Raw genomic sequence first — 16922 nt, forward strand, 5'->3', positions numbered from 1 at the left:
ATGTAAATGCCCGTGTCGTGGATGATTTGCATGAGTTATTTGAAAAAGAAATTCTCAGATTCTGCATGTCGTGAAAAACAAATGAGGTAAATGCAACCAGAGGTAAAAGCAACACATGACGTTTCATGACATTTTGTTGTATTATGTTTAACAATTTAGCCAAAATGCAGATGCCTCCGTCTGTAATCCCTGGGGATGAACTTTGGTCCAGTCTATGTAACAAAATTGTTTCAGTTCATTGAGGGTCGTTGGCTTTCATTTAAAGTCTTGTCACTGCATTTCAGTCGGGGTTGAGGTCTGGACCTTGACAGGGTATTGGTGGCACAACTATTTTCTTTTTCAGCTATACTGTGGTAGGTTTGGTGGTGTGTTTGGGATCATTGTGTTACATGAGCCGGGGGTTAGCTTTCAGACAGGTGGCCTTTAGACTCTTCTGGTATACAGAGAAGTGTGCTAGAAAGTTGGCATGAAGAGTTTGTGCTGATATGCTGTGTTTGGTTCTCATTAAACCAGAGGCTTGTGTATTGTGGCTGTGTTAAACCCCAGTGTGATGGAGCCATGTGATCTCCAAAACCCTGTTGTACCTATGTTTGTGATCGATTGATCTCAACAGACACTTCTAGATGTCATCCTACACTGTTTTTGCCATTGACCTTTAATCACTTAATCTTATGAAAGGGGGTTCCCTTAAGTTAAAGAGAAAAAAAACAAAAACATTTAATTCTAATTACTGTAGACTGTATTTAAAGAATGCATCTCACTCATCAGCAGGTCAAGTGTGGAAACATGCACACACAAAAGTGACTTGATTTGATCTTGTGAGGGAAGACTGGGACGGTCCCAAGTGTCTTCTATTGCCATCAGAGTATTTGTTAGGAACTGAGACATTTTGTGACCTTGGTCATGTGCAGAATTGAAGTGGTAATCAAGTGGTTTTGGTGCATCAACCTTCATCCACTTCCATAATGCCTTTAAATTTAAATTGAGAGGAATTTTTCTAAAAGCAAACCACACACGTACTTGCTCAGTCTTTAATTGTCATAAACTAGCATTAAACATTCCAACTTAGGTCTGCGACGCAGCTTTTGTTCCTTATCTGTCAGTTTTTCTGAGCTTTACACAATCTGACTTTGCAGCGAACTTGCTGTAACATTGGTTCCCCAGGAGATTATCATGAAGTGTGTTTTATTTGTGAATAGTATTCGTTACTTTAGTGAGATGGATTCAAAACACCGGTAGTTAGGAAATGGCCTCCTGGCTTAAGAAAAAACTACTGTAACCACGAGGCCTTTTCCTCACGCAGAACTTGTCTCTTGTCAAAAACGTACAGTAAGCAGCAACTTGAAGAGGTTAAGAGTTTTGATTGGCGCAGACCAGTGAGCTGCTGACTTCTTGTATTTAAAAATAAAGACAAATTGTACTTGCTAAATGAAATGATCATGACCCTACTGCTAAATAGTAACATCTACAGTACAGGCGTTGTTACAGGATGGTAAACATCCATCATTTCAATGTTTTTTTTTATTGACATTAAAATATTGGATTTGGGTTACTGTCTAAATACATTGACATTGCAAGTAATTTAATTTAATGACTGAACACTTTTCAGAAGAGTTTTAGGGGTGCTTTGTAATAGAGAGAGCAATGTGGACTGGGGATGTGGTTAGTGTCGGGTGCTCTTTGGTGTAAAGGAAAGTAAAGAGTTTAAACCAGTGAGGTGATCTGAATTAGCTGCTCCGTTCGTTTATTTTATAATAATTCTTTCCTCTAATAATTAAAGTTTTATTTTATTTCAAACTTTTTCTGCATTTCTGGACACGAGGCCTGTACAATAAATATTGCAGACCTTGAAAGATTGTAAAAAGACAAAATAGAAGGTGCTGCATCACACAAATCTACTGTAGCAGAAACCAAAACTTTCCAGACGTGTCCAAACAAGATAACCTCTTCTGCAAGACACAACATTCCCACATAAATGAGTTAATAAGTTTATTACGTATTAACATCCCAAAACAGCTAAAAGAAACTATATCAGGTCTTTGTACAAACATTTGAGAAGTTTAATATATTGAATATTTAACACTGAGGGTAAATAAAAACTATCACGTATTATGCTTAACCTAAGAAATATAAGAGAACAAAATATTACAGACAACATAACCAATAATAAAAATGTTACCCTCTTAAATTCTAAGATTATGTACAACATGATGCTTGTATAGGAAATATGTAACAACTGTTTTTTATGGAAGATAAAAATTAAAAGAAGTGAGAAAGCAGATTGTCTAAAGACGTGGGAATAGCATTGTTTTACATATCCAAACCAAATCTAGGATTTGGTTTAACAAAACAAACCTCTGAAGTAAAAAGTCAGGCGATGAGTCCATCTTTATATCAAAAATAGATGTTCACTCAACTGTAAAACAATTTAATGGATGCAAGCACACAAGACATATCTGAGCTTAAATAGGGAGAAATCCTAAAATAATCTATCTCCACACTCATGGCAGTCCTTCCTTTTTTACCTGAGAAATAACCATTATTTACCAACAGGCCACAGTAATGAAGACAAAAAAATAAAACTAAAGTATGACATCACAGCTCATCAGTGAAGACTTTGCACCTTCTGTATGCATAACCTTTAAAAACATCCACGTATGGACAAAACAGGAAGATAAACCTCCTCCAGCACGCAAACACAAACCTCCCTCATCAGTCTGGGTTTGTTCAGGATACATCAAAGCCCCAGAGTAGTTCAGTGCCAGGATACGGGTTAAAGGTGAGGAATGAGGGGGTCAGATGGGCTTTGTGGTGCTGTTGTAGACCAGACGCTCTCTGTCCTCTAGTGTGGTAATCTGGGGGTTGTTGACAGGCACACGCTGGTGTTGGGAAGACTTTTTCCCCTTGAAGAAGCAGTAGCACAGGACAGCGAGGAGGATGAAGATAGCTACGCCCAGAATGACAGCTGCCGCTAGAATTGCTGTTTAATAAATGAGAGTCATGTCAGTGCTTCAGGCAGTGTAGATTCACTCAAATGTTATGATAAATAACTAAGTTATTGTGAAAATATACAAAAATGGATTTACAAAAATTTGAAATTTTGAATTTTGAAAATCTAAAACCCTGACCCCTAATATGAGTGGATCCTGTGGGTCTGTTCAATTAACTATTTCTATACTGATGGAAGTCATATTCAGGTAGATAACGTTGCCAAATAAATTAATGTACAGAATGATGCTCCACCTCGTACAAAAGCTCGTGGAATAAAAACCAAGGATGCAGCAGCGACACACGGTGGCCCGATACCTTACAAACGCTCAATGTGTGTTTTTTTCCCCCTTTTTTATTTTTTAGCTGTAGGTTCAGTTTGAGGAAAAAAAACATCCTTCAATGATGATCAGTGATGTTAAAGAAAGAAAGAAAGAAAAAGTAATATACCTGGTTTACTGTTGGACAGTTGTTTCTCGAATCCCTCTTTTCTTAGAAATACATCTTTTTCTGAAAAAAATGTCATAAAAAAGAAGATTATGTATTTAGAATTTCAGAACTGTACATCACAAAAAAAAAAAAAAAAAAAAGCAAGGGACGTCCTTACATCTTCCACATAAATATACACTTTCCCCCTCTTGCAGGGTGGACTTTAGGGTCTTCTTAAAAAAGGTCTGACTCATGAATATTGATTTTTTTCCCCCCTTTCTTCTTTCTTTAAGCTATAGTGAACTGCATACAGTAACTGAATCAACAATGATTGTTCTGTTGGCTTTGTTTTTAGTCAAATACATTTCAAGGGAAGGGAGGAGAAAAAAAAAATAAAATAAAAATCAGCCAGGATCAGCCAATAGTCAACAATACTGATTACTAATATTGATTGACCAGTCAGGGCCAAAATAAAGAGAAATCAGATTCTTATCACCAGCAGATCTTTTGGTGCTTCTTAAAAAAAAAAAAAAAAAAAAATTAAATTCTACATAATTTCAATCATTTACCGTTTAGGAAACTCTTGCATATTGACAGACCAATATATCGCACAGCGACACTTATTTGGATTAATCAGATATTCAGCTGTTTTTTTCTCCAACAGAAATGTCCTGTGGTAAGTTTTCAACCGAGTCTGCTGTTTCCACCACTCTCACACACAGCTAAAATAAAAAATGCGGACTACAACTATTTTCAGTTTCATTGTATTTTTACTTTGTCACACTGTTTTCCAAAAGTACCTACTTCATACTGACACAGTTTTGATCCACATCACATGTCTATATTTTATTAGTAGCAGTTATGACATTATCTGGATTTACTTAATTATGATAAATTGTGCTAAAGTGGAGTTTAATTGGACTGAAGTGGATCTAACAGTGGATCTAACAGAGAAGTGGATTTAACTGGACTGTTGTGTCTTCTGTTAAATCGTCTTGAGTACTTTTGTAAAAGCACCATATCAAGAGAGGGAGTTCTGATAAGAAAAGTTCCTGTGGCTCTCTGCTTTGAGACTGCAAAACAAACAGTTTCAGGAAGCTGAGGTCAAACAGCCCGTGTTGGAGGAACTAATCCTGACTGCTTGCAATGCAGTGGGAACAAAATAAAAAAGCAGGCACCAGCTCAGAGGAAAAGTGAGAAAAAACAAGGAGGAGTATCCACTAGCTATGAAAATGACACACCTGTCTTTCTTCGTGTCATCAGATAACTTGAATCAAATGTATGTGGTAATACCACTTCTGACCACATGGGACATATAGCTCTGGCCTGTGTTAAGCCATTGAGCCACTTACAATAAAATAAAACAATTGGTCAAATGATACACCTTCAGGTGTCTTGTATGAGGGTAACGTGTCCAAGTGAAAGACATCATGGAAGAAATTAGCAAAAACCCACCTGTTACTCCATTGCAAATCTTTTTACAGGAATTCTCCGACTCAAATCGGTTCTCGTTTCCTGCACATCCACCGTAGTTGAAGGGGATGCACTTCTGCTGAAGGGGGTCATAGTACCACTTAGTGTAACTGTCCCTGCAGTGTCCTGTGTCAGGAGGCTCTGTGCAGCGCACTGTGAACAACAATAAATACACAATTAGTGGAGCATTAGGGTGCAAAAATGGACAGCAAGAATCTGAGTTAGATTCAAAATACATTCTTAAAACAAGGACAAAAGCATAAATGACTGCTTTACAAGGCAGAAATAAATAACGGCAGCAAAACTCCACATCACCTTTCTGTTCATCGATTGGAATCTGCAGGAGAATCCGGAATTTGCTGTTCACTGATAAGACACAGAGGATAACAATTTGTGTTAGCATTTGTTTCAAAGAAACATTTCATCATTACCCTATTTACAGCCCATCAGTAAGTCTTGGAAAAAAGAAAAAAGGCCTAGTTTGTGTAATTCCTTACAGTCCTCGCAGTTTTGCTCATCTGAACCGTCGCTGCACTGTGGTGTGGAGTCGCACTCGAGACCGGGATCCAAACAGCAACCGTTGGCACAGGTGAATTGCTCATCAGAGCATGTAACACCACATTTTTCTCCTGGGGCACAAAAACAAGATAAATGTCATTTAATGTGGATTTAACACATTTTTACAGATAAAACTTATCCTGTGCCAAAGATATTTAAAACAGCACTCGAAATGAATATACCAGGTGGTCATACACTTTTACCTGGTACGACTGATCAATTTGGGGAATATATCTAATTGCGATTTATTTTATTTATTTATTTTTAAACAGATTGTGATGACAATTTAATTTGCAATATGAGGGAGTCTAACTTCTTTCTTTCAGTTGTACTGGCCAGCCATCCGAAATCTTTTCCTATTCAATACAAAGAATTAAAAGAGATTCACCCTTCCTTTCCAAATCAGACAAAGCATGTGACGTAGACAGTGAAACAGACTAGTATACACAACAGACTTCAATAATGATGTGCAATGGACTAGGAATGTTGTTATGCAGTAAAATGTGTTCAAACTGTTATTGACTATTCTGAGGGCGTTTTGGTTGTTTTGAGCGATGGCCTTTTCACGAGTCATCGCATAAGCCCCGCCTCCGCTCTGTCATGATTTAGTGCTTTCATAGTGGTGGGTATGACCTAATGGCGATGATGAGAACCATTTCACAAGAGAATTTTTGCAGTGGATGAGGAAGTCTGGCCACATAAAAACACCCTAAGATAATAGCAAATGTTTTTGTTTTTTTTATTCCCCATCACTGCTGGGTGTATTAAATAAGGAGATAATTTAGCACTACATCAACGTAAAAGCTGGAGAAATGTCAAATAAACCATTCTTATCTAACCCTAATTTAAGTAAGGCATCAATGGTTTTGGTTCCACAGACTACACAATTATAGTTATATGCAATCTGCACATTACTTGTCTATTGTGCCTTGTTATATACAAGTAATTTGACCTTTATATACTGAAACTATTACATACAAGTAAGATGTGCAATGAGTGTGTGTGTGTGTGTGTGTGTGGGGGGGGCAGTTTATGTTTATGACAGAGTGACAACAACAGCTAGAACACATTTTTGTCAAGTACACTTAGCCAACAAAGCTCATTCTAACATCACAAAGAACAACCATAGACAAAAACACACACGCACGCACGCCTAATCTTTTTGTCTCCTATATGCTGCTTATAGGACATGGATACGTTTATCATCTTCAGAGATGATGGATGCTCCGTTTCATTTTTTGCATTTCTGCTTGTATAATAAAAAGGTACTGATCTAGACAATGAAAACACTGCATAAGAAATTAAAATAAGTGGCATCACCCACTGACAGAATTTACCCACCTTGTGACGCAGGAATAGGCAAGCCTCTACCAGTTCCTGGAGTTTTATCTGAGAGAAAAAATAAAAAGGAGATGAAGCATTTTCCAAGCAATTAGATTATAAAAAAACTGACTTTTTAAATTACCAAAATGCAATTTATTGCCTTTAAAAAAAAAATTGAGTTAACTAAAAAATGGTTACATTATTAAAATAAATAAATAATGGACAGTATCAAAAAGTGTAAGACCTAATTTTCTATCTTTAATTTCATAAGTACTTTAGAACACTAATAATAGTTTTGCTTATTTTCTTTGTAAAATCCCCTGAGATTACTTTTATTGTGAAGTGGCTGAATACAAAAAACTAATGTGACTGAGCAGATAATTGTTTCTCTTTGGTGATGCTCGCTGAGTCTTTGGATGCAGACAGTTCTCTCTGTTCCTGTGTGGGTATCTGTGTCTTCAGTGTGACATTCAGCAGGTTGAGTCACCCACCTGTCCAGTCAAGGTGTTCAACCAGAAAGATTCTTTGGTTAAACATCATCTAGCAGGTTTGGTGCATACAACTCGGTCTGAGAAATCAGTCATCAGGTTGGGCTTTGATCTCTGAAGAGGAAATGTGCCCAAACCACGCGTTCTTCACTGTGCCACATTGGTTGAACACTCTTAGATAAACCCCAAATCGCCATTTTATCTGTGTCGTTGAACACAGTCTGTTTACTGCCTCACAAAACTGTGACAAAATGATCAGAAGAAGACGTGTGGTATTTGGTTGTTTTCTTAACTGCGCTATGAAATCCCCTGAACCAGCTATAATCTGGTGTCACAAAAGCAGAACAATCTCTAAACCTTTGTATTGTTCTTGAAATGGCATTAGAGGATTCCAAGTCAACATTTTAATTGTGATATCAATGTTGGCTCCCAAAGAGCCTAAAAAGTAATTAAGTATTCCAGTAACATTGAGGACTCACACTGGTGTTTCTAGCAAAATAAAAGAAAACAGTTAGGAGACTATTGGTGAAGAGCTGCTAGAATTTACCTGGAACATTTTTATCCCGTCTGAAATTGTATTTACTGGTAGTTTAAAATGTACACGCTCCCATGTTAGGTTCAAAAAATGCTTTAAAAGTCAGTGGATTTCAAGATGAGGTATACTGTATATAAAGTTTTGTGTGTACAAATGGTTGCGCATCTGATTGCCCAGAGAGACTTTTGTTGCAGTATAAATAATATATATGTATATATATATACACAAATAAAAGGACAAAGAATCATAACACAGAGTCATTATGTGAGGCTGCTGTTTACTAAAACTGTGTCTTTGTTCTTATTGTGGCATATTTGAAGAGGCCCCTGACTGAGGAAACCTTTTACGTAGAAAACAACCACAATCCACATCCACACACACATTGGTCCAACAGATAGATTTTTATCATACCGATGTCAAAATGCTGAAGCTAAGAGCCTGAAGATCAGAAGAATGTTTACCCATGCAAATATTTAATGTCTGGACAGAGTGTTTGCTTATACCTTACTGATATATCATACTTTCTGACAAGCAAGTGTTAGGAAAACACACAAAATGAAGGAAGAATTCAAGAATACAACAACTCAAGCTCAAATACCTGTCCCGTGGCAGGCGTTCGTGCACTCAGTTATGGAGAGATAGTTGTTGAGGTTCTCCCTGCAGCCTCCAAAAGTGAACTCCTCACACTTTTCTGAGGCAGCGTTGTAATGCCAGCGGGGGAAGGACCCACGACACGGCCCGACTTTCTTTGGAGCCATACAGTGATCTGGAGAGACACGGAGTGATGGATAACATTAAGGCCTTGTGAAGAAAAAGGATTCTCATCTTGGTGAAGATATTTTAAATTTGAACACATTCTAACAATCAGTCAGTGTTTCATCGAAGAAAATCATACATTGTCTAAATGTAATTTCACAATCGTAACTACTTGAACTCTCAGAACTTCTGCGATTGTGATTCTGAGAACTTTAACGGTCAAGGAATTTACGTTTCCTCACACATTGCAAAAGCTGCATTTCAGTAAAGCAGGATAAAAAAAAAAGAAAATCTAACCGCAAATAATCAACATTGCCAGAGCTCTGATTGTAAAGGGGCAACAGAAAAAAAAACGACAAACCACTCAACACCAACAGCTGAACCAGTTTGCCTGACAGTTTGACGTGGTTCTGTTAGCAGACTTGGTGCTCTGGTCAGACTTGAGAGGAAACGACTGCTTACCACACAGACGTGGAAGTGAGAAGAAAAAAACCCAGAAAGGTTTCAATTGAGTGACTGTCTGCGTGGAAGATGACGCATACAAGTGTTTCACTACTGAGAAATGCAGCCACAACAAAATAGTTTAAATTAGCATCAGCTCGCCTTGTAAATCCCTGTACTCCTATCAAGTCATTGCTATGAGTTGTTACTTGAGCCATTCATCACCGAGGCATGGACATGTTGTGGAGTTGTCGTCCCTGGCTTATTCCACTGAGGCACATTTGTATTCAGGACTCGAGCTATTAATAAGTAACAGAGGGGACAAGCTGGTTTAAACTTTTTCCCTGCATTAGACCAGCCAACGGTGTAACAATACAGACCTGAGCAATAGCATGCATGTTTGAAAAGCATTCAAATTACGATTCTATATAACTTTTAATGAACTCAGACTGAGACAGTGAGGGAAATCTTCTTTGTGAAACGCAAGCTAGAACCAGACTGACAGGTTTTGTAGAGTTGGGGGTGGAGAGATGGTATCAGGGGAGCAGTAAAAACAGCGCTGCAGTGCTCTCCTCTGTTTTCTGAACACAAGGATTTCAAAAGGGAAGTCACGTGGATGCTTCCCACGACAGGCAGGGTGGGATTTACCACACCACCTTTCCTTGACAACATATTTCATAATTCACCTTTATTTCCCCCCCCAAAAAAACTAGTTCAAGACATAATCTTCTCATGACATACTTTTCTCACCATGTCTTATCATTTAATTATTTATCAGGAAAGAGTCAGGCATGCCACAGCACGTCCAACCCATTCCTGCTTAGTACACGCATGATCACAAATTACACAGAAAAGCCGCAAATGCGACACCGAGCTGGAAAAACCGACATGGTAGGTTTTGTCATTCTAGAGTAGTCGCGGAGCCGATATTCCCGAGATGTTTTTTTTTCTAAAGTGAGGAAAGTAGAGTTTAGATTTTTGTGTGGAAAGAGGGCCATCCTCGCGTCGTACCCACAGCTCAACTGCTTTAACATGAAACACAGGCAGGTGACTGAATGAGCCAATAGTCAAGTTAACGAGTAAAGTTAAATGCATGTATGAGTCATTTCAACTGAAACTCAACCATTTCCCATGATTAACACCTCCCTGGGACATATCTGAGCTAATGTTGTTGGTTTTTTGTTGGCTTTTTAAAAAAATCTCTTTTATAGAGTTGATTATTAGGATGACAGTGCTGGCTTAAAGCTGATTTTCTTTTTTTAATAAATCATTATATTCAGAAACTTTCTTCATTGGTGTAGACACTCACGCTCAGACTGCTCGGGTGTGAGGACCATAACGGTAATTATGGTCGAGTCCGACTGTCCGATGCCGTCCGTGACAGTCAGCTGGAACCTGTACTTCCCAGATGTCAGATTGGAAACGATGATCTGGTCAGGAAAAGTGGTTTCCTAGGAAGCACGAAAGGATGGCGTTGTACTTTTATCAATCCGGGCACAGACGACAATATTTCATCAAACGTCACCTCAGAAAGGTCAGGCCTGGCGGGCAGCTGCTTTCCTCACCTCTATGACGGCAAAAGGAATCTCCCCAACCGTATCCCACTTATAGGACACAATCTCATTGTCATCTTTGCTCTTTATACCGTTCAGAGTCACACTGTCGTGAGGCTGGACTACCTGGTCCTGGCCTGCATCGGCCACTGGTGGGGTATCAGACTCTTCTGCAATAACAACACATCACATTAGTATTTATCCCATTTACACGAGAAAACAAAACAAAACACAAATACATTTTGCAACTCCATAAGAAATTCAAATAATATAAGATGTAAACAGATACCACTGATGGTATCCGGCACTATGCAGCAACTCCCCGGCATGTTTGAACACGAAAACAGAAAGTTTCTGCTACATCCGTCCCCTCAACAGTCTTGTCACACCACTGTTTTTCAGCAGTAAAACCAGGGCAGGAAGTTGCAGCATTGATGTTTAACTTACTTTTAAATTAGTTATTTTTGACTGAGTCACAATCTTATTAAAGCAAGGGGGAAATTACTCAAGTGAGACCCCTCTCATCCCCTCCACCACTCATTTCAACTACTGCCGTCAGGCAGAAGTTATAAAATTCCACTGGCCCGGAAAAACATTTACAAAAAAATCATTCATTCCATCTGCCACAATCAATCTGAACAATATTAAATAGATAGATTGCACTTTTAACAGGCACTAGTCATGTTTGTTCTAACTTATTTACTGTTTTTTTTCCTTTTTACTGTATTTATTCGTTTTCTATTGTAATGTGTCTTCATGGGAATGTGTGAATGTGGTTGTGAGCCCTGTCAAAGAGGAATTTCTGTCACCATTGGGACAGACAATAAAGTATTCTATTCTATTCTGATATTATAAAAAGCAAATACATACCAATTAAAACACCAACTATCAGTATCATTTAAAGATTTTGTGCAACACGCAGAAACCAAGAAATAAAAGACTGATCCCTCCACTTATTTCGAGTATTTGTTGATTTTGGGTGACATTGCTCTTACTTGGAGCGGCCTCCAGATCAAGATAATTCTCATAGACGTCCTCCAAGACGTAGTTCATGTATCCTTTCTTCCTGACGAAGCGGCAGGCGTATTTCTTCTTGTAGAGGCAGTCGAAGAGGAAGCAGGACTGGATGGATCCGTCCTCGGGGCTCTTCTCCATGAAGGCGAGGTTGCAGCGGGGATCCTTGCAGCAGGCGGTCACGCAGTCTCTGTATCCGCCCAGCTTGGGCGCAGAGAGGAAAGTGGCTCCGTTGACCACGGACTCGTCCGCGTCGAGGACGAAGTCTTCCTTACCTTTCTTGAATCTCCCCAAGCACTGCTCGCCGGCCAGCTGCCCCGCGGCGGACTGTATAAAAACCATCAGCAGCAGGAGCGTCTGTCTCTCACTGAATATGTCCATGATAAAAGTCTTTTTCCTTTTAAAGATTTCCACCGAAAATAAAATCCCAGAAGCAAGCTGCAAGGAAGGGACGTCAAAAAAAAAAAAAAATTAGTTCACAAAAAAAAACTTTAAAAAAACACTAAAAGAAAGGGAAGCTCAAAAATGACCACCTGTTACTAGTCCAGACGTAGAGAAGTGTTAACAAGGAAGATATACTGAAGTGTATCGGTTACTCTGATGTCGACAAAGGTGCGCAATCGACGACATAACATAACCCAGGTGACTCACCTGAGAGAAACCGGAAGTGAAATTCCACACCTGACGCCACTCCTTATTTCTGGTGCTGGGATGAATGCAGGTCAACAAACACAAACAAGCGCGTCTCACTGGCTGAATGCAAGGAGGAAGTATCCTGCATGGCGGATCATGTCACCAACCGCTGCTGGCTTACATAAACAAAAAAAACCAAAAAAAAAACCACCATAGGCTAGCTAGTTAGTTAGTTAATATTTATTTCGGTCAATCACAAGCATAAAAATCAACAAACAAAATAACAAACATCCACAGGTTTTTCTTTGGTCAACATTGTGATTATTTTGACCAAAAAGGTCTGAGCTTGAAGCATAAAGCTTATCTTGCCCACCTTTTAACATAATAGAATATACAAAAAGAACAAATGATGTATCATGAGGTTACACAAAATAATAATAATAATGATGATAATAATAATAATAATAATAATAATAATAATAATAATAATAATAATAATAATAATAATAATTAAAAAAAATAAATAATAATAGATGTAATAACTGTAATAATAGTAATAGTAATAATAATGATAATAATAATAATGATAGCTCTGAAAACAGAAAGGGAAAAGATACTAAAGAAACCGGCAAAGCCCATTTAGGTTGTAATTTCATCTCATGCATGTGTACATTCTTCTTTGTTTTCTTATTGTGCTTCTATATATGTGTCCATTACCTTTGCTTTGAATAATATCTTGTATGCTTTTATTGAGTTTGCTAATTTAAGGTCGTTGTCTAATGAGTTCCACAGTTTTACTCCTAAAATGGATATACATCTGCCCTTTGTATTTGTTCTTACTGTTGTTGTCTTAAACATTGCTGTTTTGTTTGTCTTCTCTTGGCTTAAACCGTTCCTGCATGCATCCCGGAAGTAAATTATTATAAACCTTATATATTATTACAGTGGGGTTCAGATTAACTATATCTTGCAATGTAAGTGTATTGTTTTGAATGAAAAGTGGGTTTGTTGATGCAAGATAGTCAGCCAAGTTTACAATTCTTATTGCTTTTTTTTGTAAAATATAGATGGGTTGGATTATTGATTTATACGTATTCCCCCACACTTCCACAAAATAAGTAAGGTATGGGAGTAGTAGGGATCTGTATAGTGTTTGTAATGATCTTTTATTTATAATACCTTTCATTTTATATAATATTGCTATTGTTTCAGATAATTTTCTTTTTAAGGTATTAATGTATGGCTTCCATGTGAGATTTTCATCAATAATTATTCCTAAGAATTTAGTAATGTTTGTTTGTTCTAATTTTATGTTATTGGTGATTAAGTTTATTGGAGCATTTATCATTTTGTTGCCAAAAACAATGAATTTGGTTTTACAGATACTTAATGATAACTTGTTTATTTTAAACCATTTATTCAGTATGTTGAGGTCCTTCTGTACTACATGCAGGAGCTGCTCAAGATCTGTACCAGATGAGTACAGGCTTGTGTCGTCTGCAAATAGAACACACTGCATGTTTTGTAGGGCTTTACATATATCGTTTATGTATAAGATAATTAATTTTGGCCCTAATACAGAGCCTTGAGGAACTCCAAAAGTTATTTGTAAGGGTTCCGACTCGACTCCGTTTAGGCTAATCTAGATAGCTTTCCAGACTAGAATCCATATAATCAGGCTATGCCTGATTGTATTCTAAATAATATATATATTCTAAATAATTGTATTCTAAATAATATTTTTGTATTTTAAATATGCTTATTGTTAAATAAAACACGAATCTAATGAAGCTACATCTTCCTTAAATAAGAAACGAGCGTTTCTGATCAAACTGACTTAACACTATGAATGAATCAATGCCTCACTAAACTAATTCAACCCCACTTCCACACACACAGACACACACAGACATTAAAACATTATCATTAACATCATAAATAAACATCATAAAATCCTAAATTTGCATATAATGGTTTAAAATCCTGACAAACATTGAACATTTGGTCATTTTGAGCAGAGCGGAAAGCAGTTTCAAGAGATTTATGCAGGAAAAGCAGAAAAATTCTGGATTTATGATAATTCCATAGAATTTCTTCTTTGGGCTCAAGGCTTCCCAGAGGAAAATTAATTAAAGGGACCCACAAGAGTGAAGCTTTTTAGAGTAACCTCTGTGATAGACAGATTACTTAGACAGTTTCTGAGCTGATAATGAATTCACCCGTTGTAATGAAGAACTTTGAGAGGTGACAATGACATAGCTAAGGGAGGAGTTGGATACTTCTTTAGCTCCCCTTCAGTTTTATAAGTAAGGCTGTGGCACAGATGGTGCAGTTAACATCATCATCTAGTCTGCAGGCACCTTGATAACCTTAAAGCTTGTGTGTGAGGGTCATTTATTATTTTAACATCCATGTGGACAACCCTCAGGAAAAAAAAGTACTAAGGATCTTGGCAACACTCTGGACAACTTTGGGCTGACTCAGCATGCAACAGAGGCCATGCACAATAGAGGACACACAATCTAGACATATTGATAAGGTTACTGTGTCTGATGTGGACCTGTCTGATCATTCTTGTGTTGTCTTTGAGGGTACAATTTTAGTGCACACAAATGTTTCAACAGCATTGATCACAAAACAGTGTATAACTGAGGAGTGAGATCTTTGACCGGGTCTTCTCTTTAACACCTGCCTTGTCCGGGGGTTCGGTCAATGAGCTCGTCAGCAGCTTCAATGCTAAATTGTTAAACATTATGGATTGTTGGGCCACAGTCCAAATTTCCGGGAAACTTTCCCTGCTAGACAAAAGCTTGTGTCAAGTGGTTTAAAACCCCACCTTGACCTATCTGTTCCACATCATAGGAGAACTAATTATTCTTCTTGGTACAGGGACCCTCTGTACCAGGAATATTCTGGTGAGCCAGACGATCCTGGCCAGTATCATGGACAAGGCTTGCGTCTCCGCTACCTTGAGTCCCTGGCCAGTGACAAAGAACACTTCGACCCGGATAATCCAGGGTCAAATATTGAGAATTATCTCCGTGAGGTTCAGCATTACCTCATGCATCATCCAGAGAAAAAGTAAAGCTCCTCTGGAAAACCACAGCCAGGAGCGTCTGTGCTTTCATAAAATCCCTTCCACCTGAAAACAGACTGACATTAAGCACTCTGTCAGGCTCTGCGAGAAGAGTATTTTTCATACACCGACTGGGCTTCAGCTACTCTGGCTGCTTTTTCAATTAAGCACTAGAAGTCAGAACCACCCAAAAATTATTACTGGTGTCTGATAGCTGCATTCTTTCAGGGACGTAGCACACTAGGTTTGGAGGAAGACCATACTTTTAAGTCTCTCCTCCTCCATAAACTTCATGAAAGCGTGTGGTTTAATGTAACCATTTACTGCAGAATGAGGAACCTCAACATACAGGAAATGCGTGAGACGTTCCCACTGTAGGTTCTGAGAGTGGCCCACAGAGTGACCGCTTGGCATCTGAGGGCAGAGAGGTTAGTATCCCGGCCATCAGGCCTCCAATACTTTCAGTTACCACTGGGTGGAGGTAACCTCCCCCCGCAGTTTTGAAAAGCCCGCGTCTGCTATTTCTCTTTGAGGTCTTTACGTGACGTGATGTTGTTCGCCATCTTCCTTTTGGTCTACGTTATGTGGTTCTGTTTCATTCCTTCCAGACTGCCAGTGGCAGTAAACAGAGTGGATATGTCTCCTCGCGCTCCGCGCAGGTCGAGATTTAATAACAACAGTGTCACGTGAGTGACGTGTAGGCTACCTGTGCGTCTATAAATACCGCCCGGTAGACTACATCCGGCCTCTTGAATCTTCTCGCTGTTAACCTGACGTACATCGCTGGTTAATCGCTCCGTAGATCCGTGTTTCGGATCTATATTTTCTGCAGGTTCGGGGAGGTAAGCTCAACTCTGGTTGGTGGTGTTTGACAGCCTGCCTGTGACTCTTGGTCGGAGCGCACGTTGTGCCCTCTAAGGCTGTGGCTGTCAAGCCATCTTACCTCTCCCTTTCTCCATCGGGAGGATCCGAGCGCCCGTGTGTCGGGCTGGCTCGCTCCCCAGCCACACAAACGGTCTTGAATTGTTTGTGCTGAGCTGATTCCTCCGTATGCTAGATGTCCCAGCCGCGTTCAGTGGTCCGCCCACTGCTCTCGTCTGTTGGTTCCTAGCCTGGCTTGGTGAGTATTTTTTACTTAAGCTTTAAAAAAAAAAAAAAAAAAATATATATATAAATTTAAAATATATATATATATATATTAAAAAAAAAAAAAAAAAAAAGCTAGTCCAGAGGTTCCGGACGCGTTCTGTGGCGGCCACAGTTCTCGCTTGGATTGCCTGGCTCCACACTGAATTGTTTGGATTAAGAACAGTGGTGTGAGGAGTCTGTTAGATGTTCTGATCGAGTCTCGGTTCTCGCCCAGATTTCCTAACTTGACCCTTTTATTTTTTGGAGGAAGCGATGATGGCTTGTACATCATGTGGCACTCTACTGTCGGTAGAGGATGGCCATGAATTGTGCCCCCAGTGTCTGGGGGTGGGGCACCTGAGGGAGGCCCTCTCCGACCCCTGCATCAACTGCAGCATTTTGCCGCTCTCGGTGAGAGAGGACCGGCTGCGTCAGGTGGAAAGCCTCCTCTTTAGGAGCGACCTCCCACCCTCTGGGCCCGCTCATGTCAGTGCAGGTTCCCGCAAAAAGCACCGGGACAAGCGCAG

General features: G+C 39.1%; 1 protein-coding gene across 1 annotated transcript; it reads right to left on the reverse strand.

Annotated features, from left to right (window-relative positions):
- Positions 1-1753: 1753 nt before the first annotated feature.
- spint1a (serine peptidase inhibitor, Kunitz type 1 a) lies at positions 1754-12229 on the reverse strand. Its single transcript, XM_061743846.1, has 11 exons — positions 12092-12229; positions 11540-11996; positions 10557-10714; positions 10301-10442; positions 8393-8560; positions 6790-6837; positions 5388-5519; positions 5206-5256; positions 4873-5043; positions 3439-3498; positions 1754-2980 (listed from the first exon to the last, which is right to left on the reverse strand). Exons 2-11 carry the CDS (start codon positions 11937-11939, stop codon positions 2796-2798), a joined length of 1515 nt encoding a protein of 504 aa, XP_061599830.1. The 5' UTR covers positions 11940-11996; positions 12092-12229; the 3' UTR covers positions 1754-2795.
- Between the last annotated feature and the right edge of the window lie 4693 nt (positions 12230-16922).

The sequence above is a fragment of the Cololabis saira genome, chromosome 16 (assembly GCF_033807715.1).
Source record: "Cololabis saira isolate AMF1-May2022 chromosome 16, fColSai1.1, whole genome shotgun sequence".
Taxonomy (NCBI): Eukaryota; Metazoa; Chordata; class Actinopteri; order Beloniformes; family Belonidae; genus Cololabis; species Cololabis saira.